The sequence below is a fragment of the Equus przewalskii genome, chromosome X (genome assembly GCF_037783145.1).
Source record: "Equus przewalskii isolate Varuska chromosome X, EquPr2, whole genome shotgun sequence".
Taxonomy (NCBI): Eukaryota; Metazoa; Chordata; class Mammalia; order Perissodactyla; family Equidae; genus Equus; species Equus przewalskii.
In genome coordinates, this window is record NC_091863.1 from 95805824 (window position 1) to 95832785 (window position 26962).

Below are 26962 nucleotides of genomic sequence, written 5' to 3' on the forward strand. Positions count from 1 at the left end.
TGTTAAAAGCTTCCACCAGCTGTTGCCTTTTTGAGACATCATCAGAGAAAGCTCCTCTGTTCTCTATCATTTTACTTATTCTTTCTGAGACCTCACCAGCTTCAGCCGAAGGGAAATGGAAAAAGTCAAGGAGGTCTGTGGGTCTGGAAACCCCAAAAGGACACCATGTAACTTGCTTTGCATGAAAGCTAATTTATGATGCCTAGACAGCAAGGAGATACACATTTAATAAATATTTTCAATTCAGTTGGTATCCCAAACCTTGTGGTATTAACACTATAGACAGAAGCACTGTTTAGTGAAACTCATTCTATAGCATAACAGAGAAATCTGGCTCAGCAAAATTCTAGCAATTTCTAGATTGAGTGTGCACAGGAGAAGGCTTACCTGTTCCCAATCACAGCCTAAGCCAAGAGTCCCTCAAACTTAATAAGAGCCACTATCCTTCCTGTGCTTTATTGACTCTCATTAAGGAATTGCTAGGCATTAGCTCTAAGCACAGAACCACAGCTATCCTCAATCCTGGGCTAAAAATGAGAGAGCAAAGCCATCAAGCATTATCCCCACCTGATTATGGTGCTCAAGCTCAGGCATGTGATTCAAAACAGCCTCAGGAGGCTCTCTGTTGTTGGGTTTAGAGTATGTTGTATGGGTATAGAGTATGTGTATATTTTATAACTTCCCTTAAACTCACCAGTGAATTAAATAAACTATGCATTAAATAAACTATTCAAACTCTCTGGAACTCTGGGCAGTGTCTCTCAAAGTATGGTCTAGGAACCCCCCAGCATCAGAATCACCCAGATTGAGTGATGAAAAAGCACATTTTAAGGACATTATCAAGATCAGATGAGTAAGACTATCAGGGGAGGGGCCTTAGACTAGCTTAACAGGCTCTCCACGTGAGTCTTCTGGGGACCAGGGTTGCAAACTACCGCCCAATCCTCTGGCATGAAAAGAAAGCCCCCCATCTTCGAACAGAGCACAGCAAGTCGCTAAATAGCCCCATCAAGTGCCTTAGAACAGGAGCCAGCAAGATCCGGATTCCTTCTGGGAAGTAAGGCTCCTGTTTAGTCCCTATCTTTTCCCTCAGCGATATTGGTTAGGAGAAGCCTAGAAAAGTTACCACAGGAGCCAACCTTAGAATTTTATGAGCTACCCAGAAAAAGCAAACCTAATCCCTTCCTGGAAGGTTTCTGAAAGAAAACTGAGTGGAGGAAGTGGGACTTGTTTCTCTACTTTTCCTTCTGCACCCCTCCTGCAACCCCACTCCTCCCTCCCTGCACTCTGAGAGCCGACACACCCTCTCTGTACCCAGTGGCAGATGTCTTCATTCCTTCTTCTGTGTTTAGATGGAGGTTAGAACAGACAACTGCTGATTAACAGCTAGAGTTGAATGAGCTCCTTTTGCCTCAAGATCTGGGAGCTGTACCAAGCCTGGCACCTATTAATCCAGAATCTTCCTGGAGAAGGAAGCTGGGTCAGGCCTCGGGCCAGGGGAAGGGATCCTTCAGCACTGGTTGCTAGGGGTGCTGGACACTCAGTTGCTGTAAGTTGGGGTAAGGGCTGCTCTTTGGAAAATTAAGACACATTTTGGCTCCTTTTTCCCCTTCTGTCAAGTTTCTAGGCCCAGTGCAAAATAGTTCCATCAATAATGCACCCTTTTGGTCTTCTTTTTGATGGTTCCTTGTCTGTTGTATGATGCTAGGGTTGTCCCCTTTTCCTTTAACGGTTGATAAGAAACACTTGAGTGGGGATAGGGAGCAGTTTGGCTGCTTCTTAGAACAAAGAAGAACCCCAATTACTATGTCTTAAATAAGGGCATTACTTGGTGGCTATTTAGGCCCAGATTTCATTAAGCACTTAGCCTGAAAAGCTGTCACCCTGGGGAAAAACTTACTCTGAAACTGTCTGGGAGGTTTGACACTGGGACGCTGGGGAGCTGGTTTTTGTGCAAGCCATTCAGCCAAAGGCTTGAAAGGCAAGTAGTCTTTCGAACATCTCCAGAAGAAGCAGCAGCTCTTGGTGGGAAAAGTGGTTCTTGGTGCGAGGCTTCTCTACTAAGATGTACTGGCGGAGAGGAACCGTCACACCTTTTGCCGTGTTGGACTTCTGTCCCTGACAGAGGGACGTCAGCAAAATGGTGGGGTGAGCTGACCCAGGACTCTCTCCCCACCAAACTACAACCAAAGAACTGGAACAACGGAATTTCAACCAATAACCCTAATACAGAGACTGTCAGAGACGTACAGCAGCAAGACGATGGAGGACAGAGAGGCTGCAGCTGGCTTCGGAGGAGCTGGAATGGGGTAAGAGAGAACTTCCCTCCCTCCCCTAGAGACTGGGATCGCTCCTGTGGGTGAAGGAAGGAGCAGGGATCTGGGGATCATCCAGGACTTCCACCACCGGTGCAGTGGAAACCCACTGACAGGGGGAAAGCTTCTGTGTGCGGGGACCCCGTCAAGCCAGGGCCCCGGGAGACCAGAGAGCAAAAGCTGATTGGAATCCAGATCTGCAGTCGAGAGAAACTGCCTCTCCTCTCCCAAGCCGTGCTTCACGCCTGCCATCGCGGCTGAAGGCAGAGGGTTCAGAACGTGTGGCTCTTGACCCCCATCTAGTGGCGACAGGCTGTAACTACAACTGAATACTACCATCATGTGAAAAAACCACTCCTCTACCATCCAGCAATTTATAAAAGCTCCAGACCAGAAGGAAAACAATAAAAACACAGAATTAAGTCCTGAGGACTTGGAAATAGGTAAACTAAGTGAAAATGAGTTCAGAGTAGCTACAATCAAAAAACTCAATGAGGTAAAGGGAAATATAGAGAAACAAGTCAACGAGTTCTGGAGTTACTTCACAAAAGAGATTGAAACTATAAAAAAGAATCAATCAGAAATACTAGAGATGAAAAATACAATGGATCAGATAAAACAGAATATGGATTCCCTGAATGCCCGTGTAGACAACATAGAGAAGAAAATTAGCATAATCGAAGATAGACAGGCTGAATGGCTCCAGACAGAGGAAGAAAGAGAACCAAGGATTAAAAAGAATGAGGAAAATATCAGAGAAATAGAGGATTCAATGAGGAGAACCAATTTAAGAATCATTGGAATTCCTGAGGGCGTGGAAAAGGAAAATGGAGCAGAAAGTGTGCTTAATGAAATTATAGAAGAGAACTTCCCAAATCTAGGGATTGAGGGAGAAATGTGTGTGGAGGAAGTTTTCAGATCTCCTAGATTTGTCAATGTAAAAAGACCTACGGGAAGGCATATAGTAGTGCACATGGCAAAAACGAATGACAAAGAAAGAATACTCAGGGCATCAAGACAGAAGAAAATAACCTACAAAGGAACTCCTATCAGACTTTCAGCAGATTTCTCTACAGAAACCTTACAAGCTAGGAGAGAATGGAGTGACATATTCAAAACTTTAAAAGATAAAAATCTTCAGCCAAGAATACTCTATCCAGCAAAAATATCCTTTAGATATGAGGGAGAAATTAAATCTTTTCCAGACAAACAAAAGGTAAGGGAATTTGTAACCAAAAGTCCTCCACTACAAGAAATCCTCAAGAAAGCTCTCATACCTGAAAAAAGAAAAAAAGGGAGAAAGGGGTCACAAAACACGGAGTAGGGAGACAAATAGATAGAAGCAGAACAGGATAGCAAATATTCAATTATAGCATTAGGATAAAGGTAAGGAAACCACCAAAGCAAAGACGATCTTATCACTCTAACTACAAACTCATAACACGAGTTGGAATAAGAGATGAAAATAATAATTTAGGAGGGGAAGAGCAAAGGGACTAAATCAGTCTAGGCTAAGTAAGTAAGAGACCACCAGAGAATGGACTATATTATACACGAGATTCTAAATACAAACGTCAGGGTAGCCACTAAACTAAAAAACAGAACAGAGACACAAAGCATAAATAAGGAAAAATCTAAGAAACCCAGCATAAGAAATTGCAGTAGTAAATGGGTAGGCTAAAACACACAGGAAGAGAAACAAAGGAAACACAGGAAAACCGGAAAACGAGCAACAGAATGACAGCATTAAGCCCTCATGCATCAACACTCACCCTCAATGTAAATGGATTCAACTCTCCAATAAAAAGACATAAAGTGGTAAAATGGATTAAAGAACAAGATCCAACAATTTGTTGCCTCCAGGAAACACACCTCAGCCCCAAGGACAAACACAGGCTCAGAGTGAAGGGGTGGAAGACAATACTTCAAGCTAATAGCAAGCAAAAGAAAGCAGGTGTCACAATACTTATATCAGACAAAATGGATTAAAAATAAGGCAGGTAAAGAGAGACACAGAGGGACAATATATAATGATCAAAGGGACACTTCATCAAGAAGAAATAATGCTTATAAATATCTATGCACCCAACACAGGAGCACCAAAGTTCATAAAGCAACTATTAACAGAGGTAAAGGAATATGTTAAAAACAACACAATAATAGTAGGGGACCTGAACACCCCACTCACATCAATGGACAGATCATCCAGACAGAAAATCAACAAGGAGACAGTAGAGCTAAACAAAAAGCCAAAACAATTGGACTTAATAGACATACATAGAACACTTTATCCAAAAACAGCAGAATACACATTCTTCTCAAGTGTGCATGGAACATTCTCAAGGACAGACCATATGTTGGGAAACAAGGCAAGCCTCTACAAATTTAAAAAAATTGAAATAATAACAAGCATCTTCTCCGATCATAATGCAATAAAGCTAGAAATTAATTACAAGAAAAAAGCTGAGAAAGGCACAAGGACGTGGAGACTAAACAATACGCTATTGAACAAGAAATGATCACTGAAGAAATTAAGGAAGAAATAAAAAAATACCCAGAGACAAATGAAAATGATAACACGCCATACCAATTCATATAGGATACAGCAAAAGCTGTATCAAGAGGAAAATTCATCGCAATACAGACACATCTTAACAAACAAGAAAAATCCCAAATAAGCAATCTTAAACTACACCTAACCAAACTAGAGAAAGAAGAACAAACAAAGCCCAAGTCAGCAGAAGGAGAGAAATAATAAAAATAAGAGCAGAAATAAATGCTATTGAAACGAAAAAGGCAGTAGAAAGGATCAATGAGACAAAGAGCTGGTTTTTTGAGAAGATAAATAAAATTGACAAACCCCTAGCCAGACTTACAAAGAAAAAAAGGGAGAAAGCTCAAATAAACAAAATCAGAAATGAGCGAGGAGAAATAACAACAGACTCTGCAGAAATACAACAGATTATAAGAGAATACTACAAAAAACTGTATGCCAACAGAATGGATAACCTAGAGGAAATGGATAAATTCTTAGATTTCTACAATCTCCCAAACCTCACTCAAGAAGAAGCAGACAATTTGAACAGACCAATCACAAGGAAAGAGATTGAAACAGCAATCAAAAACATCCCAAAGAATAAAACCCCAGGACCAGATGGCTTTCCTGGGGAATTCTACCAAACTTTCAGAGAGGAATTAATACCTATCCTTTTCACGCTATTCCAAAAATTAGGGAGGATGGAACACTTCCTAACACATTTTCCGAGGCCAACATCACGCTGATACCAAAGCCTGACAAGGACACCATGAAAAAAGAGAACTACAGGCCAATATCACTGATGAACATAGATGCAAAAATTCTAAACAAAATTTTGGCAACCAGAATTCAACAATTCATCAAAAGGATCATACATCATGATCAAGTGGGATTCATACCAGGGACAAAGGGATGGTTCAACATCTGCAAATCAATCAACGTGATACACCACATCAACAAACTGAGGAATAAAAACCACACGATTGTCTCAATAGATGCAGAGAAAGCATCTGACAAGATCCAACAGCCATTTATGATAAAAACTCTGAACAAAATGGCGATAGAAGGGAACTACCTCAACATAATAAAGGCCATATATGACAAACCCACAGCCAACATCATACTCAATGGGCAAAAACTGAGCGTCATCCCCCTGAAAACAGGAACGAGACAAGGATGCCCTCTATCACCACTCTTATTTAACATGGTACTGGAGGTCCTGGCCAGAGCAATCAGGCAAGAAAAAGGAATAAAAGGAATCCAAATAGGGAGGGAAGAAGTGAAACTCTTGCTGTTTGCAGATGACATGATCTTATATATAGAAAACCCCAAAGAATCCATTGGAAAACTTTTAGGAGTAATCAACAACTACAGCAAAGTTGCAGGGTATAAAATCAATTTGCATAAATCAGTAGCGTTTCTATAGTCTAATAACGAACTAACAGAAAAAGAACTCAAGAACACAATACCATTCAGAATCGCTACAAAAAGAATAAAATACCTCGGGGTGAATTTAACTAAGGAAGTGAAAGACCTATACAATGAAAATTACAAGGCCTTTCTGAAAGAATTGGATGATGACATAAAGAGATGGAAAGACATCCCATTACATGGATTGGAAGAATAAACATAGTTAAAAGGTTCATTCTACCTAAAGCAATCTACAGATTCAATGCTATCCCAATCAGAATCCCAATGACATTCTTCACAGAATTAGAACAAAGAATCCTAAAATTCATATGGGGCAACAAAAGACCCAGAATTGCTAAAGCAATGCTGAGAAAAAGAACAAAACGGGAGGCATCACAATCCCCGACTTCAAAACATACTACAACGCTACAGTAATCAAAACAGCATGGTACTGGTACAAAAACAGGTGCACAGATCAATGGAACAGAATTGAAAGCCCAGAAATAAAACCACACATCTATCGACAGCTTATCTTCGACAAAGGAGCTGAGGGCATACAATGGAGAAAAGAAAGTCTTTTCAACAAATGGTGCTGGGAAAACTGGAAAGCCACATGTAAAAGAATGAAAATTGACCATTCTTTCTCACCATTCACCAAAATAAACTCAAAATGGATCAAAGCCCTAAAGGTGAGACCTGAAACCATAAGGCTTCTAGAAGAAAATGTAGGCAGTACACTCTTTGGCATCAGTATTAAAAGGATCTTTTCGGACACCATGTCTTCTCAGAGAAGGGAAACAATAGAAAGAATAAACAAATGGGACTTCATCAGACTAAAGAGCTTCTCCAAGGCAAAGGAAAACAGGATTGAAACAAAAAAACAACCCACTAACTGGAAAAAAATATTTGCAAGTAATACATCCGACAAAGGCTTAATATCCATAATATATAAAGAACTCACACAACTCAACAACAAAAAATCAAACAACCCTATCAAAAAATGGGCTGGAGACATGAACAGACACTTCTCCAAAGAAGATATACGGATGGCCAATAGGCACATGAGAAGATGTTCATCATCGCTGATCATCAGGGAAATGCAAATCAAAACTACACTACGAGGGGCTGGCCCCGTGGCCGAGTGGTTAAGTTCTCGTGCTCCACTGCAGGCGGACCAGTGTTTTGTCAGTTTGAATCCTGGGCGTGGACATGGCACTGCTCATCAAACCACGCTGAGGCAGCGTCCCACATACCACAACTAGAAGGACCCACAACGAAGAATGTACAACTATGTGCCAAGGGGCTTTGGGGAGAAAAAGGAAAAAAAAAAAAAAACTACACTAAGATATCACCTTACACCCATTAGAATGACAAAAATATCTAAATCTAATAGTAACAAATGTTGGAGAGGTTGTGGAGAAAAAGGAACCCTCATCCACTGCTGGTGGGAATGCAAACTGGTGCAGCCACTATGGAAAACAGTATGGAGATTCCTCAAAAAATTAAAAATAGAACTACCATACGACCCAGCCATCCCACTACTGGGTATCTATCCAAAGAGCCTGAAGTCAGCAATTCCAAAAGTCCCATGCACCCCAATGTTTATTGCAGCATTATTTACAATAGCCAAGACATGGAAGCAACCTAAGTGCCCATCAACAGAAGATTGGATAAAGAAGATGTGGTATATATATACAATGGAATACTACTCAGCCATAAAAAAGAACAAAATCGTCCCATTTGCAACAACATGGATGGACCTTGAGGGAATTATGTTAAGTGAAATAAGCCAGTTAGAGAAGGATAATCTCTGTATGACTCCACTCATATGAGGAATTTAAACATGTGGACAAAGAGAACAGATTAGTGGCTACCAGGGGAAAGGTGGGGTAGGGGGTGGGCACAAAGGGTGAAGGGGTGCACCTACAACACGACTGACAGACAATAATGTACAACTGAAATGTCACAAGGTTGTAACCTATCATTAACTCAATAAAAATTTTTTAAAAAAAGATGTACTGGCACAGGGTATGAGACCCGATATTGGCTGTTAGGATTTTAATTTCCCTTCATGTGTCAAAGCGGCCTGTGTGCCCATTCCTGAGAATTCCTGTGCAGCTGCTGCTTCACTCAGAATCTTTGCTTCATAAAAACTGTTATGGCCACCATTTTGCCAACCTGAAAGTTCTAGGAGGTGGAATTTCACATATTCCCTGCTGCTCGCCTCCTCTCACAATCTCTTCAATTTCTTAACTAGATAGAGAATAAGAACATGAACTTTGGATTTGACTAGGCCTGAAGTTGAGATCCTAGCCATGCTATTTATTAGCTGTTTGACCTGAGACAAGTTACCTAACCTCATTGAGAGCCTCAGTTTCTATGTCTCTAAATTAGGGGTAATAATAATATACACTTTAGTGTGCTGTGGTAAAGATGAAATGAAATGATACATGGGAAGTACCTTTCGCATAAGAAAGTCTCACTGTTAGCTGCTGCTGCTATTGCTGGGTGTTGGTTGCCCAAAGAGAGCTGCTGGAGTCCATGTGGTTTGGTGGCAAATGCTATAGATTTGGGCAGGAGTCGTGGGTTTGAGTCCCAGCTCTATCTCTGATTGGCTCTGTGGCCTTGGGCAAGTCATTTCACCTCTCTGAATCTCAGTTTTTTTCATCTAAAACGGGAATAATAGTATTTTCCCTATCTACCTTACAGAGTTTTTGAGAGAATCAAATACACCTATATATGCAAAATCACTTTGTAAACTACAAATTTCTATGGAACAATGGGGAGGCAGGCATTATGTTCTCCTTTGATGTATCAGAGGATTTAAAGAAAAAAAGAGTGATCTGAGTTTCAGAGACCTATTTGTAAATAGTAACAGTGAATTATGAAGTAGGCCATCGGGGGTAAAGCAAGAGACATGATAAGGAGGCAACGTTGCAGTAATCTAAATTAACTCTCCATTGGCCAATACAATGGAATAACTGGCAGCTACTTAACCCCCATCATGTTAAATAGCAACATCTATCCTGCAATGGAACTAAAGCCCAAGTGTTTAATCAGTTCAAACTTTAGGCACCAAATAGCTGATAGACCCCTCTCTCAAGAGTAAAAACTGATTGGGCTGTATATGCATGACTTCTTTTCCACACAATTACTTTTCACCATGAAAAGCAGTATTGAAGAAAAATATTCTACAGACTCATTAGGGAATACAGATGAAGATGAGCTGGGTTGAGAAGGTGGCAGGCGTCAGGGAAGTGCTAAGTAGGAGGTTCCCCTGGTCAAAGGGTGGGCTAGAGATGGTGAGGGTATGTGGGGGGCATGGATTAGTCAGGTCCCACTAAGTCAGACTCCCTGTGATGGGAGCCTTGGGCTTGTGTCTCTGTGTGGCAAAAGCTGAAGTCAAGCAGAGAGTGACAGTGGCTCAGTATGTCATATAAGCTACACAGAGATACCTGTTCATCCTCACTGCCCATCTCTCCTATACTCAAAGAATAGAAGCCACTGAACCGGGTCAGAGGGCTGTGAGACCCAAAGAGGAAGATCACTCAGGGAAGAAACAGCAAGCTTTGGTAACTAGAACTGAAAGGGACAAGGCACCTAACTCTTCACCCGAGGAAATGTGGAAGAAATAGGCTGAGACGACAAGGGTTTAAGACAGGCCTTCCTATTCTGTCCCAGGGGATTTAGAGGAGAAAATAAGCCTAGGGTAAAAGATTTCCTGGGATAACATGTGTTTCCCCCTGCCACCAGTAGGAGGTAGCAGCTCAGAGAAGAAAGAATAAAACAGCAAACTTGGAAAGACTCCTCTGAAGGGGTAAAGATTTAGTCATCTTTTATTGACCCCTTTATCAGATATATGACTTGCAAATATCTTCTCCCAATCGTTAGGTTGTCTTTCCGTTTCGTTTTGCTGATGATTTCCTTTGCCTTGCAGAAGCTTTTTAGTTTGATGTAGTCTCATTTGTTTATTTTTTCTTTTGTTTCCCTTGCCTGGGGAGACATGGTATTTAAAAAGATACTGCTAAGACCAATGTTGAAGACCATACTGTCCACGTTTTCTTCTAGGAGTTTTATGGTTGCAGGTCTTACATTCAAGTCTTTAATCCATTTTGAATTAATTTTTGTGTATGGCGTAAGATAATAGTCTATTTTCATTCTTTTGCATGTGGCTGTCTCGTTTTCCCAACACCATTTATTGAAGAGACTTTCCTTTCTCCATTGTATGTTCTCGGAGCCTTTGTCAAAAATTAGCTGCCTATAGATGTGTGGGTTTATTTCTGGGCTCACAATTCTGTTCCATTGATCTGTGTGTCTGCTGACTTCTCTGTTTAGATAATTTAGTCTTCTGCCTAGCTCCCTAGTTGATGCTCAGTGAGAAGGCAGTAGGAGCTGGGTTTGTGGTAAGGCCTTTGGGGATATAAGAGTTGGGGGTCATAATTTATGAGAAGCTCAGAGAAGCATCCAGGCCAGCACATCTGGTTGGGATGGTGATTACAGTTGCTTCTTGGGATGCTGCCGCTGCTATTGCTGCTGTTGCTGCCACCTGCCCCTCATGTGTTCAGCACAATGAACTAACAAACCAGGAAGCATGGCAGAAATATCTAGGGAAATCTCATACTTGGAGGTGGTAGGGGTTTGACTGTACCACCAAAGACTAGACTTTCTGCCTGCCAGCCCGCTATTTAACCTACAGCAACCTGACTCAACTCTTGAATTTACTAATAGAGAGTTTATTATATTCAAACACGACAAATATTTAAACTGATGCTTGGAAATGTTGACTATAATTTAACTCTATTAATTAACCTATAAAATACATAGCCTATTCAAATTAATAGAAAGACAAAACTACATGTCTTAAAATGTTAACTAATTTTCTTAATTGTAATCCCCAAGGTAACCACTGAGAAAATGTTTTAAAATATAGAGAGAAGGAAATGAGAAGGAAATGAAAACAGTACACTAAAAAAAAAGTCAATTAAATCCAAAGGAAGGTAGTAATGGAAGAACTGAGGAACAAAAACGATATAAGATACATAGGGGAAAAAAGAGCAGAATGGCAGAAGTAAGTCCTTCCTTATTAGCAATTACTATGAGTGTAAATGAAGTAAACTCTCCAATCAAAAGGTAGGAACTGGCAAGATTGATTTAAAAAACATGAGCCATTTATATGCTGTCTACAAGAGACTCACTTTATATCCAAAGACACAAATAGGTTGAAAGTGAAAGGATGATAAAAGATATTCCAAGCAAATAGTAGATGAAAGAGAGCTGAGGTGGCTATACTAACAGCAAACAAAATAGACTTTAAGTCAAAATTTTTCTAGGAGACAAAGATGGACATTACACATTGATAAAAGAGTCAATCCAGCAGGAAGATAGAACAATCATAAACACATACACACCAAACAACAGACTCAACCCCAAATACATGAAGCAAAAATTGACAGAATCGAAGGGAGAAATAGACAATTCTACAATAATAGTTAGAGACTTCAGCATCCCAGTTTTAATAATGAACAAGCAACTATACAGAAGATTAATAAGGAAATAGGGGACTTGAAATAATACTATAAACAAAGTAAACCTAAAATATATATACAGAACATTCCATCCAACAAGTACATAATACATATGCTACTGAAGTACATCTGGAACATTCTCCTGGATAGACCATATGTTAGGCCACAAAATAAGTCTTAATAAATTTAAAAAAGACTGAAATCATACAAAGTATCTTCTCTAACCACAACGGAATGAAACTAGAAACCAGTAGCAAAAGGAAAATTGGAAAACTTACAAATAGGTAGAAATTAAACAACACACCCTTAAGGAACCAATGGATCAAAAAAGAAATCAAATGAAAGTTAGAAAATACTTTGATGTGAATGAAAACTAAAACACAACGTAACAAAGATTATGTGATACAGCAAATGCAGTCCTCAAAAATTTATAGCTGTACATGCCTATGTTAACAAAGAAGAAAGATCTCAAATCAATAACCTAACACTTCACCTTAAGGAATCAGAAAGAGGAGGTCGGCCTCATGGCCAAGTGGTTAAGTTCGCGCGCTCCGCTTTGGCAGCCCAGGGTTTCGCTGGTTCGGATCCTGGGCAGGGACATGGCACCACTCATCAGGCCATGCTGAGGCGGCGTCCCACATAGCACAACTGGAAGAACCCACAACTAAAAATACACAACTATGTACCGGGGGGCTTTGAGAGAAAAAGGAAAAATAAAATCTTTAAAAAAAAAAACACAAAAAACAAAACTACACTAAGATATCTCCTTACACCCATTAGAATGGCAAAAATAACCAAAACAAAAAGTAACAAATGTTGGAGAGGTTGTGGAGAAAAAGGAACCCTCATCCACTGCTGGTGGGAATGCAAACTGTATAGCCACTATGGAAAACAGTATGGAGGTGTCTCAAAAAATTGAAAATAGAACTACCATATGACCCAGCCATCCCACTACTGGGTATCTATCCAAAGAACTTGAAATCAGCAATTCCAAAAGTCCCATGCACCCCTATGTTCATTGCAGCATTATTCACAATAGCTAAGACGTGGAAGGAACCTAAGCGCTCATCAACTGATGACTGGATAAAGAAGATATGTATATATATACAATGGAATACTACTCAGCCATAAAAAGGAACAAATTCGTCCCATTCAAAACAACATGGATGGACCTTGAGGGTATTATGTTAAGTGAAATAAGCCAGATAGAGAAAGACAATCTCTGTATGACTCCACTCATATGTGGAAGTTAAACATGTAGACAAAGAGAACAGATTAGTGGTTACCAGGGGAAAGCGGGGATGGGGGGTGGGCACAAAGGGTGAAGTGGTATACCTGCAACATGACTGACAAACAATAATGTACATCTGAAATTTCACAAGGTTGTAAACTATCATAATCTCAATAAAAATTTTAAAAAAAAAAGAATCGTGCTCCTTCAAGGGACCCAGCCACTGGCCAATTCCATTCTTGCCCCAGCTTCAATGCAGCACTGGGTGTCAGGACCCTTGACTTATTGCTATCAACTACCCTGTCATTTAGGATTGTTACCGTGGCACTTAAGGGAAATTTCCCAGGCAAAGGTCAATCTGGTTGTTGATGACTCAGGTTCTGGGAATACCCTATGCTGTCTTCAGGCCTGTTTCCCAGGGGAGAGACTAGGGGAGCACACCAAAGGTGTGAGGTGTAGGCCCAAACAAGACATTTAAGAAAACTTGCCTTTGGGCTATTGTGGCTTTCCCCACCCCCTTCACTGTGAGAGGAAATGGCCCTGGAATCTTTCCCTTTAATTTTCACCAAAAAATCATCTTTTTTTAAAAAAAATGGAATATCTGTGCTATAAGAGTCTCTCTGTTGCTGGGACTAAGGGAGGAGGGAGAGAGGGAGGAGTCCAGGAAACAGGTTTCCCCTTTCTAAATATGAGAAGTAACCCTGTGGCGCTCAGTCACGTATACCTAGAGTTTTGCCGCTGGGTGGCAAGGGAGTGTAGCTGTGGAGACAAGCGAAAGCTGGTGTTGATGTTTAAAACTGAAGACTGGAAAGTTCACGGAAGTGCCTCCCCTGCTGTAGTGCAAGAGGGCAACAGTCCGCTGACCGCGGGGCTGCTTTACAACCATAAGATCAGCGCCATTGGAGACCAGCTCAGTGTTGGCTTCTCCACCCTTCATGGCTAATGTACTCAGGAGAACGTCCATATACGGTACAGAAACCATAGCGAGAGATATGGGATCTTCAGCAGACATGTCAGAAATAATCCCTAGTCACCTTTTGCCAAATTCCAAACAATTAGCTCTCCAGTGGAGAAGGGTCTCCTCCTGGGTGGCCTTTCCAGTTACACAGAGATCTTTGGGTATAATCCCACCCACAGCTGAGAGAAGGAGGAAGGTAGGTGCTAAGGGTTACTCCCTGGCAATATCTCCAGCTTGTCCTGGAGCATTTCTAGATCAGAGCTCCAGAAAAGTCTGACCGAGCAATGGTTATGATTAGCTGGAGGTAAGACACTGCCCTATGTACATGCTGCATTTTACGGAGACTACAGGTGTATCCTTCTCCCTGTTGAGGCAGGTACAAAGACGATGAACATCTTGGAGCTGGAATAATGGAAAAATCAGGGGTTTTGAGGTCAGCACATCTGAGTAAGATTTCCAGGCCTACCACTTACTACCTGAGTGAGCTTGAGCAATTTCTTTAACCTCTCTGAGTCTTTATTCAATCTCACAAGCAACCCTTTGAGGTATATATTAATATTATACCCATTGTAGATGAGGAAACAAAAGCTCAGAGAGGTTAAGCAATTAGCCCAAGGTCACAAAGCCAGTAAGTAGCAGAGCAAGAATTCAAGCATAGGTCAGTCTGACTGACTCAGCTGCTATACTTTGAACGATTTCACTCTATTACCTCAGTAAACTTGGAGCCTTCAACCCAGATTCCACTTCTGGGCACATATTGGGGCATAACTCCAAACACAGCTCTAGAAACAGCTCCACGCACACTACCAGTCCCAGTTCTAGGCAGAGTTCTGGAAACATGAGATCTCTGTGGAAGAAAGAAAAAACATGGTTAGAAGGCCTGCACATTAACAGCAGAATGTCACCATCATAGTACTTAAAACATTCTTGGGGTGGGTCAAGAGAAGTGACTAAGGTCATACCGGCCAACACTGCGCAGGGGACCAGGTAAGCACACCATACTCTTTTACATTCTCTCATTCAATGTTTACAACAGCCCTGTGGGGTAGAATCAACTGAGAAGCAGGTCAAATTCTTCCCTCCTCATTTTTTGGCAAGGTAGAAGTAGGGAATGAAAGAGAAATAGTCCAGTTAGGCGCTGACGCTCGAGTTCACACTTACCTGCAGAGGTCTGCCTCTCTGGGGCTCTGGAGAGGGGTATAATTTGCTTGCTGATCTTTCAGGCTCAGGCTGCAATATGAAGATGCTGTCATGGGAGAGGGCTTTGATCCCCATGCCTCTCTTGGGCCTGGACAGGAAGGAAAAGGTCTCTTAAAAGCAGTCCAAGGGCCATAGGAACCAAAGACACATGTATATCCAGAATATGGCCTACCATAGACACCTCAGAAGGAGGGCGAGGATGCATTTGTGCTGACATAGAAAGTTGTCCATGAGATATTAAGTGAAAAACATAAAGAGTAGTATGGTCCCATTTAATATATATGCATATATTGCATACATATATAATTTACGTTCACAGAAAAAAGTCTAGAAGGATATCCACCAAGTTGTTAGCGTTTGTTCCCTCTGAGGAATGGTCCTAGGGACACGAGAGGGATTTTCATTGTCTACTTTATGTACTTCTGTATAATTTTGATTTTTTAAATGATCAACACATATCTTTTTTATTTAATAGTTTTATTGAGATATGGTTTACATACCATACAATTCACCCATTTAAAATGTACTATTCAATAGTAGTAACCCTGCATAATGGGAGGGAACACCATGAGTCTTGCTATTATTAAGGTGAGAGTTATAAAACATCTTTCACATCGAAATTTCTCTCTAGTGTTATTATTTTGATTTGTTTTTAAATACCAAATATCTGCCCAGATACTGGAGACTTTTATTCCCCAGGTCTTTTCCTCTTTCACACAAGAATTCTGCAATACATCTGTCCTATTTTCAAACCCCTACCCCTTAGCTTGCTAATTCTAGATAGAAATACCTTCTGATTGGGAATGGAGCCAGGTTGATGCCAATTATGCGTTAAAACAAATCAGGCGAAAGTTAGAAACAAATGAAAGGCTAAAGGCACAAAAGACTCCTTTCGGGATGGAGGAATATATTTTACCTTTTAAAAATGTCAACCAAAGATATCAGAAGAAAAGAAAACTACAGACCAATATCTCTTATGAATATAGATGCAAAAATCCTCAATAAAATACTAGCAATCTGAAGCCGGCAACATATAAAGTCAATTATACACTATGACCAAGTAGGATAAGGTACACAAGGTTACTTTAATATATAAAAACCAATTAGTGTAATACACCATATCAATAAAATAAAAACAAAACCACATGGTCATTTCAATAGATGCAGAAAAAGTATCCGTAAAATTCAACCCCCTTTCATGTTAGATACATTCAACCTTGACAGAGGACATCCGTGAGAAAGTCACAGCTAACAGCATACTTAATGATGAAAGACTGGGACTGGATGCTTTCTCTCTCAGATCAGGAACAAGACAAGGATGTCTGCTCTTATCACTTCTATTCAACATTGTACTGGGGGTTCTAACCAGGGAAATTAGGTAAGAAAATGAAATAAAAGGCATCCATATTGGACAGGAAGAAGTGAAATTATCACAGATGACTTGATCTTGTGTATAAAACTCCTAGGGAATCTATTAAAAACTACTAGAACTAATAAGCAAGTTCAGCAAGGTTGCAGGATACAAGATCAACATACAAAAATTGATTGTATTTCTATATACTTGCAACGAACAATCCAAGAATGAAATTAAGAAAACACTTCCATCTACAATAGCATCGAAAAGAGTAAACAACTTAGGAAAAAATTTAACAAAAGGCATGTAAAACTTATACTCTGAAAACTACAAAACACTGATGAAAGAAATTAAAGAAGACCTAAATAAATGGAAGGACAACCTACGTTGATGGCTTGGAAGAATAATCTTGTCAAGATGGCAGTACTCCACAAATTGATCTATAGATTTAACGTAATCTCTATTGAAATTCCAGCTGCCTTAACAAAATTTTTTTTGCAGAAATGGACAAACTGATCTTAAAATTCATAGTGAAATGAAAGGTACCACAAATATCCAAAACAACCTTGAAAAAGAAGAACAAAGTTGGTGGACTCACATTTGCCAATTTCAAAACTTACTACAAAGCTACAGTAATCAAGACAGAGTAGTACTGGCATAAGGATAGACATATAGATCAATGGAATAAAATTGAGAATCCAGAAATAAATCCATCCACCTATGGTTAATTGATTTGCAACAAGGGTGCCAAGACCATTCAATGGGGAAAGAATAGATTTTTCAACAAATGATGCTGGGACAACTAGACAGTCACATGCAAAAGAATGAAGTTGGACTCATCTCACACCACATATAAAAACTAACTCAAAATGGACCAAAGACCTAAATTTAACAGCTTAAACTCTTAGAAGAAAACATAGGGGTATATCTTCATGACCTTGATTTGGCAATGAATTCTTAGATATGACACCAAAAGCTTAAGCAACAAAAGAGATAAACAGATTTCATCAAAATTAAAAACTTTTGTGTCTAAAAGGATACTAGCAAGAAGTGAAAAAACAACCCACATAATGGGAGAAAATATTTGCAAATTTTACATCTGATAAGGGGACTTCTATCCAGAATACATAAGAAACACATACAATTCAATAATAAAAAGATAAATAACTCAATTAAAAAATGGGCAAAGGATCTCAATAGACATTTCACCAAAGAAGATATACAAATGACCAAGAAACACATGAAAAGATGCTCAACATCATTAATCAGCAGGGAAATACAAATCCAAATCATAATGAGATACCACTTCATACCCACTAGAATGGCTAGAAACAAAAATTCAGATAATAACAAGTGTTGGCAAGGATGTGGAGAAATTGGCACCCCCATACACTGCTAGTGGGAATGCAAAATGGTGCAGCCACTTTGGAAAACAGTCTGGTGTTTCCTCAAAAAATTAAACATTAAATTATCATATGACTTGCAATTCTACTCTTAGATATATAGTCAAGAGAAATAAAAACATATATCCTCCCAAAAACTTCTACACAAATATTCATAGCAGCATTGTTCTTAATAGCCAAAAGGTGGAAACAACCCAAATATTTGTCAACTGATGAATAGATAAAATGTGGCATATCCATTCAATGGAATACTATTCAGTAGCATAAAGGAATAAAGTAATGATTCATGCTACAACATGGATGACCCTTGAAAACATGCTAAGGGAAACAAGCCAGTCCCAAAAGTCCACATATTGTATCATTCTGTTTATATGATATCCAGAATAAGCAAATTTATAAAGGCAGGAAGTAGATAAGTGGTCACCTAGGGCTGGGGTGGGGGTAGGGTAGAATGGGGATTGACTGCTAATGGTTACAGGGTTTCTTTTATGGAGGGATGACAATATTTTAAAATTAGATAAAATAATTTTTTAAAATTTCAAATACTTTTTTTTTTGCATTTATTACCTTTATTACCAAACAATACATGTAGGTTGGCACTTTAAAAAACAATCTTTAAGGAGTAAGTAGAGCGGCCACTTGGGCACTGTAGGGCTAGCAGCCACCTGTTATCGTGAGCCTGTCCGGCTGCAGGAAATGCACATGGGTATACTTGATCGTGACACACTCCAAGGACAATCGGGTGTCATGGGGATTAAAATGGCACCCACACTAAGGTGGCTTGTGAGCCAGCAAGAGAGGAGAGGAAGCAGGCGTCTGCCACTTTGTATTAAACTCCTACCCACCTTTTTCCTAGAAAACGCTGCTACCCAGGTGGCCTTGGTGCTAAAGGCAACATGCTCTGCTTTATTAACATAGCAGCCCAGCAGAAAATTAACGTGACTCTAAACAAACACTTAATGGGCATGTATGACCGATGCAACATTGAGAGGGCAGCATTTCCAGACATCTCTAAATACACACATTCGCTCATTATGCACACAGATACACTTTCATTCACTGTGTCTCTATGTCCTGCTGGCTCAAATCAGTCTTGGGACCAGCGTAACATCAGTGACTACTGTGTCTCCCCTGCTTTGTGCAGAAAAACCACAAGGAAATCTTAGGCCCTGAGTGCACGAGCAAGAGTGCAGCTGTTGGATTGACTCTCTAGTGCCAGGATCTCCCTGATCAAAGGGTTACATTAGCACCAGCTGTGGCCAAGTTTGTCAGAAACCCAATCTCTTGTCCACTGACCATATCTAGTGCTTATTGATCTGTTCCCTGGAGGCAAAAAGAAGAAAATATACCCCAAACCCCAAATTTACTCTCGGCCTTAATAAAGGGCAATAAAGCACATTACATCAGCACCCATTCAAAAATCAAATGGAGGAATGGGATTTGTTTGTTCCATCAGATACAGCTTAACATGGTGTTGGAAATAGATACTGGTCCTGTTGTGCAGGCCAGGGAGGGCTGCCTATAAGTTTTGTTATGATTGATTGCTTCGATAGAAGTAAAAAGTATGAGTGACATTCTCCAGGGTTTCTCCGCTAGCACATTAAGCAAGAGACTGGAGTCAGGGGTGATCTTCAGGCCTCCTAAGTTATACTCTTAATTAATTTATGTTCCTTGCAAACAAAAAAGATCTATCTTGGGTCCTTAGAAAAATACCCTTTCCTGTATGTGAACTAGTTCATGCACTGACACAGAACTCTCTCCTCCTCCCTCCCTCCCTCATCCCCCATCTCTCAGAGAGGTGCACGCGCACACACCCTCTTAGTATGGAGAAAGCGTCAGACTACATGGACCATTCTGGAGGGGGAGGGACAAGTCAGAAGGGGAAATGTAGGACTTCAGTAGAGACAGCCCTTGCCAATTGGTAGAGACAACGCAGAGTAAACCCAAACGCCCCTCCCCGACCCCACCCTCGGGCTTTTGGCAGGGCCAGTCTTACTTAAAGCTATAATGCAATGGTCTCTAATGGTATGATTTGTGAGGTATGAAACAAGCCCGTCTGTCCAAAACCATCTCCTCCACTAGCAAAGTTGTCAGAAGTTCCTCACATTCGGTGCACTCATTAAGGTCCTTCTGAAGGAGCCCTCCGTGATAACTGTTAGGGGCAGTAGAATGTGTTCACTAACTGTCCCTTACCACCAAGCCAAGCCTTGAGGCAATGGGCAGCAGCACAGGCGAGCTCTGTGGGGAGTCCAGAGAAGTCTGGAGTTGAAGACCCGAGAACAGGCCCAAGTGGAAACCCGTAGAGGGGGATCTGATTGATCCAGGAACAGCTGGGGTTAGTGGGTGTTCAGATTTTCCACAATAGGGTGTGGAAGTTGGGCCAACACAGATGAAAATGTGAATAACGGTGGCAGTGGTGGCTGAGAAACAGTCTTCCCCACACCTTCGGTGACCAGTTGCAGCGTTTCTCCCAGTCTCCTGGGATGGAGGGAGAAATGGATTTGCATTCTTTGCTTGCTGTTTGTTTTTACATTATCACAGTGATGGGATTTCAATTACACATTACAAGCTCTAGCTCCCCTTGCCTAGTCATCACAGATCTGCAGTCTGAGGGCCAGGCAAGCAAACCAGACCAAGCTTCCTGAACGAGGTAGGCTATCCTTACCTTAAGAAATAGAGGCCTCCAGCTCCTTACTAGGGGTCTGCCCCACGTCTCCAGCTATTGTCACTGTAACAGGGAAGGGGTTCCCTTATCTACCTGCACCCTCTCACCCAGTGCTCTTGGGGAATGAGCTGTGCATGTGCCATGCTCCAACCCACTGACTTGTGCAGCCCAGACAATAAGCATACATATGAGCACAGAGAAAGGCCCCCTGGGACATGGCTGCAGACCCAGCCCCCACAGGCAGGGAGCCCAAGAGTTCCTGGGACCAAAGGCCCAGCGGTGATTTGGCTGCCAAGGGGGGGACCTGGATCCAGCTCTCCACCTCCTGTCCTGTCCTCACCCGCCTCCACCCCACCTGAGCTTACCTGGGCTCAGTTTCTCGGCTTTCCTGAACTGGCTTCAGAGAACAGACCTCAATATTGCTGCTGGACAAGCTTGGTTTCAGCCTCTTCCCTCCCTGGGCACTTCTAGGCTCTTTTTTCTTTTTCTTGACAAAAAAGCTCTTGAAGACTTTAAATTTGGATTTCTTCTTTCCTGGAAGTTAGAAATGAAAGTGAGGCAGAGTGTGATGGAGGAAGAGAAGACAGAAGAGGAAACAGGGCCTTTGTGATGAACCAGGACTGTGATCCAGGTGCCCTGAAGATCTTAGCCTGGCCCCCAGTGCCCAGAGAACCATTCATTTTGTTTGTTCTCTTCTTAATAACTCAGTAACAAAGTGTCTAAGTTTCTAGTGAAAGCAGAAGCCTGGACCACAGCTTGTGGTCTTTGGGCAGCCTCTTATTCAGGCCCAACCCACCAGGTATTTACTTGTTTCTTAATTTCAACTATTAGCACACACCTCTTTCTTGGCCCTAAGAAGTTCATTCATGCACCGCAGTTATTTAGCCAACGTAAGCACTTGGTACCCCCCTGACAACACCCTGATGGCTGAAGGCATTGCAATCCAGTTGGGGAGCCAAGCTTCCACATGTGAAAAACACTTCAGGACCCTTGGAAATCCATGTGGGAGTTGCTACTGCCCAGCCTGTGTGCTGAAAGGATGCAGACCCTAGGAGTGAGTGCGATCGGTTGGTGCAGTCAGGGAAGACTTCCTTGGGAAAGGAATTTATGAGAAAAGGAGAGGGCTGGGAATCAGAAAAAAGAAAGGGCTGCTGGGCAAAGAAGCTGCTTGTGCAAAAGGCATGAGAAAATTGGACACCAAAGGGTTTTGCAAGGGGTGCATACAAGCGTGCAGGTGTGTGCACGTATATTATGTGCATTGTGTGTGTTCTTCAATTATTGCCGATTGGTTTGGATTATCTACAGGGCTGCTGCCCTCTGCACATGCAGATAATTGAAAGTTTTCTCTATCTATAATAACTACCAGGGCAGCAACGAGGAATGTGAGCTTTCAAGGCTCCTCAGGCTGTTTGGGCTTTCTTTAGTTTCCTAGTAAGCACACACATCCTTATCAGGGCTCAGAAGAAAAAGCGAAAGGGGAGGGGAGTTTGTGCTGCATTCTTCAGAGGGGAGGAATTAGCTCTATTGCTTTCACATGCAGTAATTTACCAACTCAGGCGTCTCATTCCAATCCCCAACAGTCTGGTCTCCGGAAGGCCGCTGGCAGTGACGAACCCCGCCAAGGGAGTTGCCAGTGGGGCTGCCATTGGAAAGGCTTGGTGGTGTAACGGAAAGCACCACCCAAGAACTGGAAAACTCTGGAATCCTTGCAGTCAATTAGCTCTGTGACCTTGGGTAAGTCACTCAGCCTCTCTGAGATTCAGCAGGAAAATAAGGTGACACTAATCAGCATCTCCTAACGTGTGTTCAGAGAGATACTCATAGGCCTGTTGCCTGAAAAAAGGACCTGCAGTCCAATTAATTGCATTACACAAAGTTTAGGGGTCTGCTTTCCAACAAGACTTTTCTGAAACTTCAACATGCTTATGTGTACGGTGAAGCTGCAAGAAATTAGGCAACAATACTGTCTCCCATTTGCACCTAAGCAAAACACAATCTGAGAAATGCTGAACTAGGGTCCCTCTAGCTCTGAAATGCTGTGACCCATTTGTGTACTGATTCCCCCTGGGCCTGCCTAGTAGAAAGCTTTCTAAACTTCAAGGCCTGCCTTAAGGCCAGTTCCCCACCAATCACTACAATTCACACTTCTCTCTGCATACCTAAAACTTGACTGTTGGCACCACAAGTTTTACAACTGATTGCTAGTCTGTGCATTCATTCATTCATCTATTCAATAAATATTTATTAAGATCAAGCACTTACTATGTTTGGGGTATCAATGAGAAAGGAATAAGATACAGTTCTATGTCTTAGCTACTGTTCCTCCATCAAGGCTGTAGGCAGCTCCTCTTTAGCAGCCCCTTTAGCAACTAGCACAGTGCAAGGCATGCAGTAACACTCGAGGGACAACTGAGTCCATTGAGGGGTGCACAATGACAACACAGCTTGTCAATTCCCTTAAATTGAGATCACTCAGCAGAGTCATCCTTAAGCATCCTATAATTTAAACACTGACGCTTATTGGGGTTGATGTAAGTTGTAAATAATGTAGGTAAAGAGCTTAGCATAGAATCTGGCATGTAGCAAGAGCTAATAAATGTGAACTAGTACTAAGGAATCAATAATTACTTGTTTATTAAGACCAGATTCAATTCTATCTGTAGAATTGATCTATCAATTCTATGTATCTAAATTTATCTATCTATAGATAAGGAGAAGCAGCTCCATATGTATAACTCAATAGTGAACTCTAAAATATACATGATTAGAAGCAGGAAGCAGCATGGGGTAGGGCAATGAAAGAAAACAGTAGGACTGTGTGCTTGATAATCACCATTTGAGTAATTTCAGTTTTAAATGACTTGGGCCATTTCTCATCTACTAGGATGTACCTATGTAGGGTCACGGTTGAGACAAACTTGTCAATTCTACCTAGAGGTAAAAAGAATAAAACATGAAGATACAACAGGAAACATCTATTTTCCCAAGTTCCCTTCTTTAATTTTTTTCAGAAAAAATTAAACTAATTTTTATGATAATAAAATATTTAAAATGATGTTTGACCACATAGAACTACTGTGATGGGTCACCGTGAAAGTGCTGAAAAGTCTACAGTACAGAGTAGGCTGAGTCTAAAATAATCCATATTTTGCTCTCTGGGCTCCTCTCTTAATCCCCCCACCCTCAAATGATTTCTAAAATCTATGAAATAATGAGATTTTTATGGAAAATCCTGATGACTATACTATACTAATTACTATAATCCATTTTTTGCTGGAAAATGTTTATCATTGGATCTCTGGGGAAAATGCCCTTATTTGTAGTATTTGCCTATTTCTGTGGTATAAATACTCCCACCCCGGCCATTTCAAGCTACCAACATGACAGTGGGCAGTGTCCTCTCACAAACAGGAAGGAGCATGCTGTTCTTCAAACAGAAGGAATAAGATTTATTGATTCTTGACAGGTGGCTCTCCTTCTGGCCTTCTGAAAGGGGAACAACTTTATGCTCTGAGTGTTTGGAAACAATAACTGAATAAAAACACGTCTAATAAACCTTTCAGGCTGTAAAACTGACTGTACCAAACATAAGGATGTATGAGCAAACAAAATTATTCATTAACACATTTTTATGTTCGAAATTAACAAAATGACTAGTGAGTGACTTTAGCACTGTAACAGGTGCTAAAAATTAAGTAGGCATATATTCCAACTTCCCCCCAATTTTCCATTTTTTCTGTGGAGAAACAACAACTTATTTTTCCATGAGGATTCAAAATACCTTGAGGAATGTGTGTCTCTTTCAACTACAGGCACTAGAAGGAAAAGAGTGTTTCCATTCCTTCCTGTGCGGGAGCTCTGAGTATGGTGGTGGTATAGCTTTGTTGGTGGAGAGCTGGGCTGGGGGGGCAGCAAGAGATAGCAACCACCACACAGTGTGGATTGGCTGCTCGTTGACCTGGGGTTGCCCTCAAGGATCCATGCACCAGGCTCAGCATTCCCCACCCCACATCATCCGTGAAGTCAGGCCTCTGAGAAACCACAAGAAGGTTCCCCTCTGTCTGTCCTTCCGGAGCAAGCTTTCTGCACCATACACTGCAGAGGAAACTCAGCACAACTTGAAGAACAACCCAGTGAACTGTTCAATTCAGTTGTCTTTCAATTCAAGGTCTCATTTTATGTCTTAAGATTCCTTTGTTTCTGTTTTTCATTTGTTGGTTGTTTTTTTGTTTTTCGGTGTCAATAAAGCTTATCATTATTTAGTGACTTTTGCCTCCCTTTCTATTATCCCACTCACGGTCACCTATCACTCATAGGTGGCACTACAATTTAGGCAATGAATACACACCTGAGTAAGTTTTGCAAAAAGAGAATTTTTGTCCATTGAATGCTACGTAACAGAAGCCTGTGGTGGACTTTTGTTTCTCTCCTCTCTTTACTCTTCGAATTACAAATGTATCTACCTGTTGGTTAAACCTGAATTGCTCTCTCCGGTAAAACCCTAGTTGAATCTCTCAGATTATGGCCTGCTCTGATTTTTTTCTGATTAAGCAGAAATACTCCCCCTGCCTTAGTAAGCAGAACGTGGTAACCATCCCCAAAGAAGACTGCAGGGCCTCAGACAAACCTCTTGTCTGTCCGAGTTGGAGATGAAAGAGAAGAGGTAGAAGACTGAAAAGTAAACGTGGCCTGAATCTACTCTTATTAGAAATCTGACATGAACTTCTTTTCTTGTGACTCGACTCTTTTTCCCAGAGGCTAAACACAGTAAACAAATCTAGTTCTAGTTATCAAGACTTTATTGGGGTACTTACTCTCATCACTGGCCTCCAGAACTTCCAGACAGCGAGAAACTTCACTTAGGGATTCAGCCATGGTAAGAGCACTGAAAGAAAATCCAGAGGAAAAAAAAGCAGAGCATCATTTGATATCCAGGACATAACACAATCATTTTACCCTACCCTTTATCCTTCAGTTAGATTCTTAAACTATTCAAGAAAAGATATACAAAGGGAATTGCCATTAAAGAGAATTATTCTTCCTTAAAAAAGACAAGGATTCCATCTATATGACACGTCCAGAATAGGCAAATATGTAGACACAGAAGGTGTCTTGCTTAGGGATAAGGGGATTTTTTTTTTGAGAGATAGAGTACAGGGTTTCTTTTTGAGGTGATGAAAATGTTCTAAAATTAATTGTGGTGATGGGTGCACAAATCTTTGAATATATTAAAAAGCAGTGAATTATATACTTTAAATGGGTGAATTGTATAGGATGTGAATTATATCTCAATAAAGCTGTTATCAAAAAAAAGACAAATGTAAAAGTCCTGATCTATTGCTTTGTGTTGGGCCCATTAGATTTGGAGGCCCGTTACTATTCATGGGTGTGCCCAGGCAGACAAAATTGTATTGATAAGCCATAAAGGAAAAGATTGAGATATTTGAATACATAAAAAATTTAAACTTTTAGCCAAAAAAAGTAGAGTTGACAGAAAAAAAACTAGGAAACAATACTTGCAACAAATACAGATGTAGGGACCAATTTTCTTAATTTGTCACGAGTGCATATAAATCAATAAAAGACAACTCGATATAAAAGGGGGCAAAGGATACAACAGCCAGTTTATAGGAAAAGAAATAGAAATAGTTAATAAGCACATAAAGCAAAGCTCAGGCCCGCTTAGAACTAAAGAAATGCAAATCAAAACAGCAAGTTAACATTTTCACCTATCAGATTGTCAAAAAACTTTTAATTTTGATGATGTTCCATTGCTGAAAAGGATGGGCAAAATAGACACTCTCATACATTATGGAGTGTCAGTCGCTCTCTGAAGAGCAATTTCACAATATCAGAATTCTAAAAATGCACATACCTTTTGATCCAGTAGCATCACTTCTAAAACTTTACCCTGTAGATATACTCACACTTGTACACAAAAATAGACCTGCAAGAATGTTTATCACAGCATTGTTTTAAATAGCCAAAAATGGGAAACAACCAAAACGATCATCAAAAGGATAATTCTCCCACGACTCTGAGTCTATGTCATGGGGGAGTTATCTGTCCTTGTGCTCTTTTCCATTAGTGCCGATAATCAAGTGATAGTCAACTATAAATCTCCATTCAATCCAGCCTTCTAGCAAAAGCGAGGGATGACAGGTCTGGGGAAGCCTGTCAGTTGACAATCAAACCTTTATAAATCAATGCTGACATTTTTAATGGGAGTTTGGGAGGGGGAGGGGGATCTGATGAGCACCTTAATCCAGACAAAGGGTGTTACATTCATACACCAAAGGAGGGCAGTACAGAGGCATGCAGAGACTGCCCTCATAATAGCTCCCCCTGGGGTCTTGATGTGACTG

At 40.8% G+C, this 26962-nt stretch overlaps 1 protein-coding gene across 7 annotated transcripts in view; it reads right to left on the minus strand.

Moving 5' to 3' along the window:
- Positions 1 to 26962, minus strand: part of KIAA1210 (KIAA1210 ortholog) — a 64457-nt gene that overhangs the window by 16128 nt on the left and 21367 nt on the right. For 5 of the 7 annotated variants that reach the window (XM_070606019.1, XM_070606020.1, XM_070606018.1 and 2 more), the window contains 4 exons: positions 25412 to 25482; positions 20963 to 21131; positions 15137 to 15263; positions 14685 to 14822 (listed from right to left, as the gene is read on the minus strand). In XM_070606019.1, the coding sequence (XP_070462120.1) occupies positions 14685 to 14822; positions 15137 to 15263; positions 20963 to 21131; positions 25412 to 25482 (505 nt within the window). Of the gene's footprint in view, positions 1 to 14684; positions 14823 to 15136; positions 15264 to 20962; positions 21132 to 25411; positions 25483 to 26472; positions 26545 to 26962 lie in introns of all 7 variants that reach the window. The other 2 variants (XM_070606024.1, XM_070606022.1) reach the window with 1 other exon arrangement.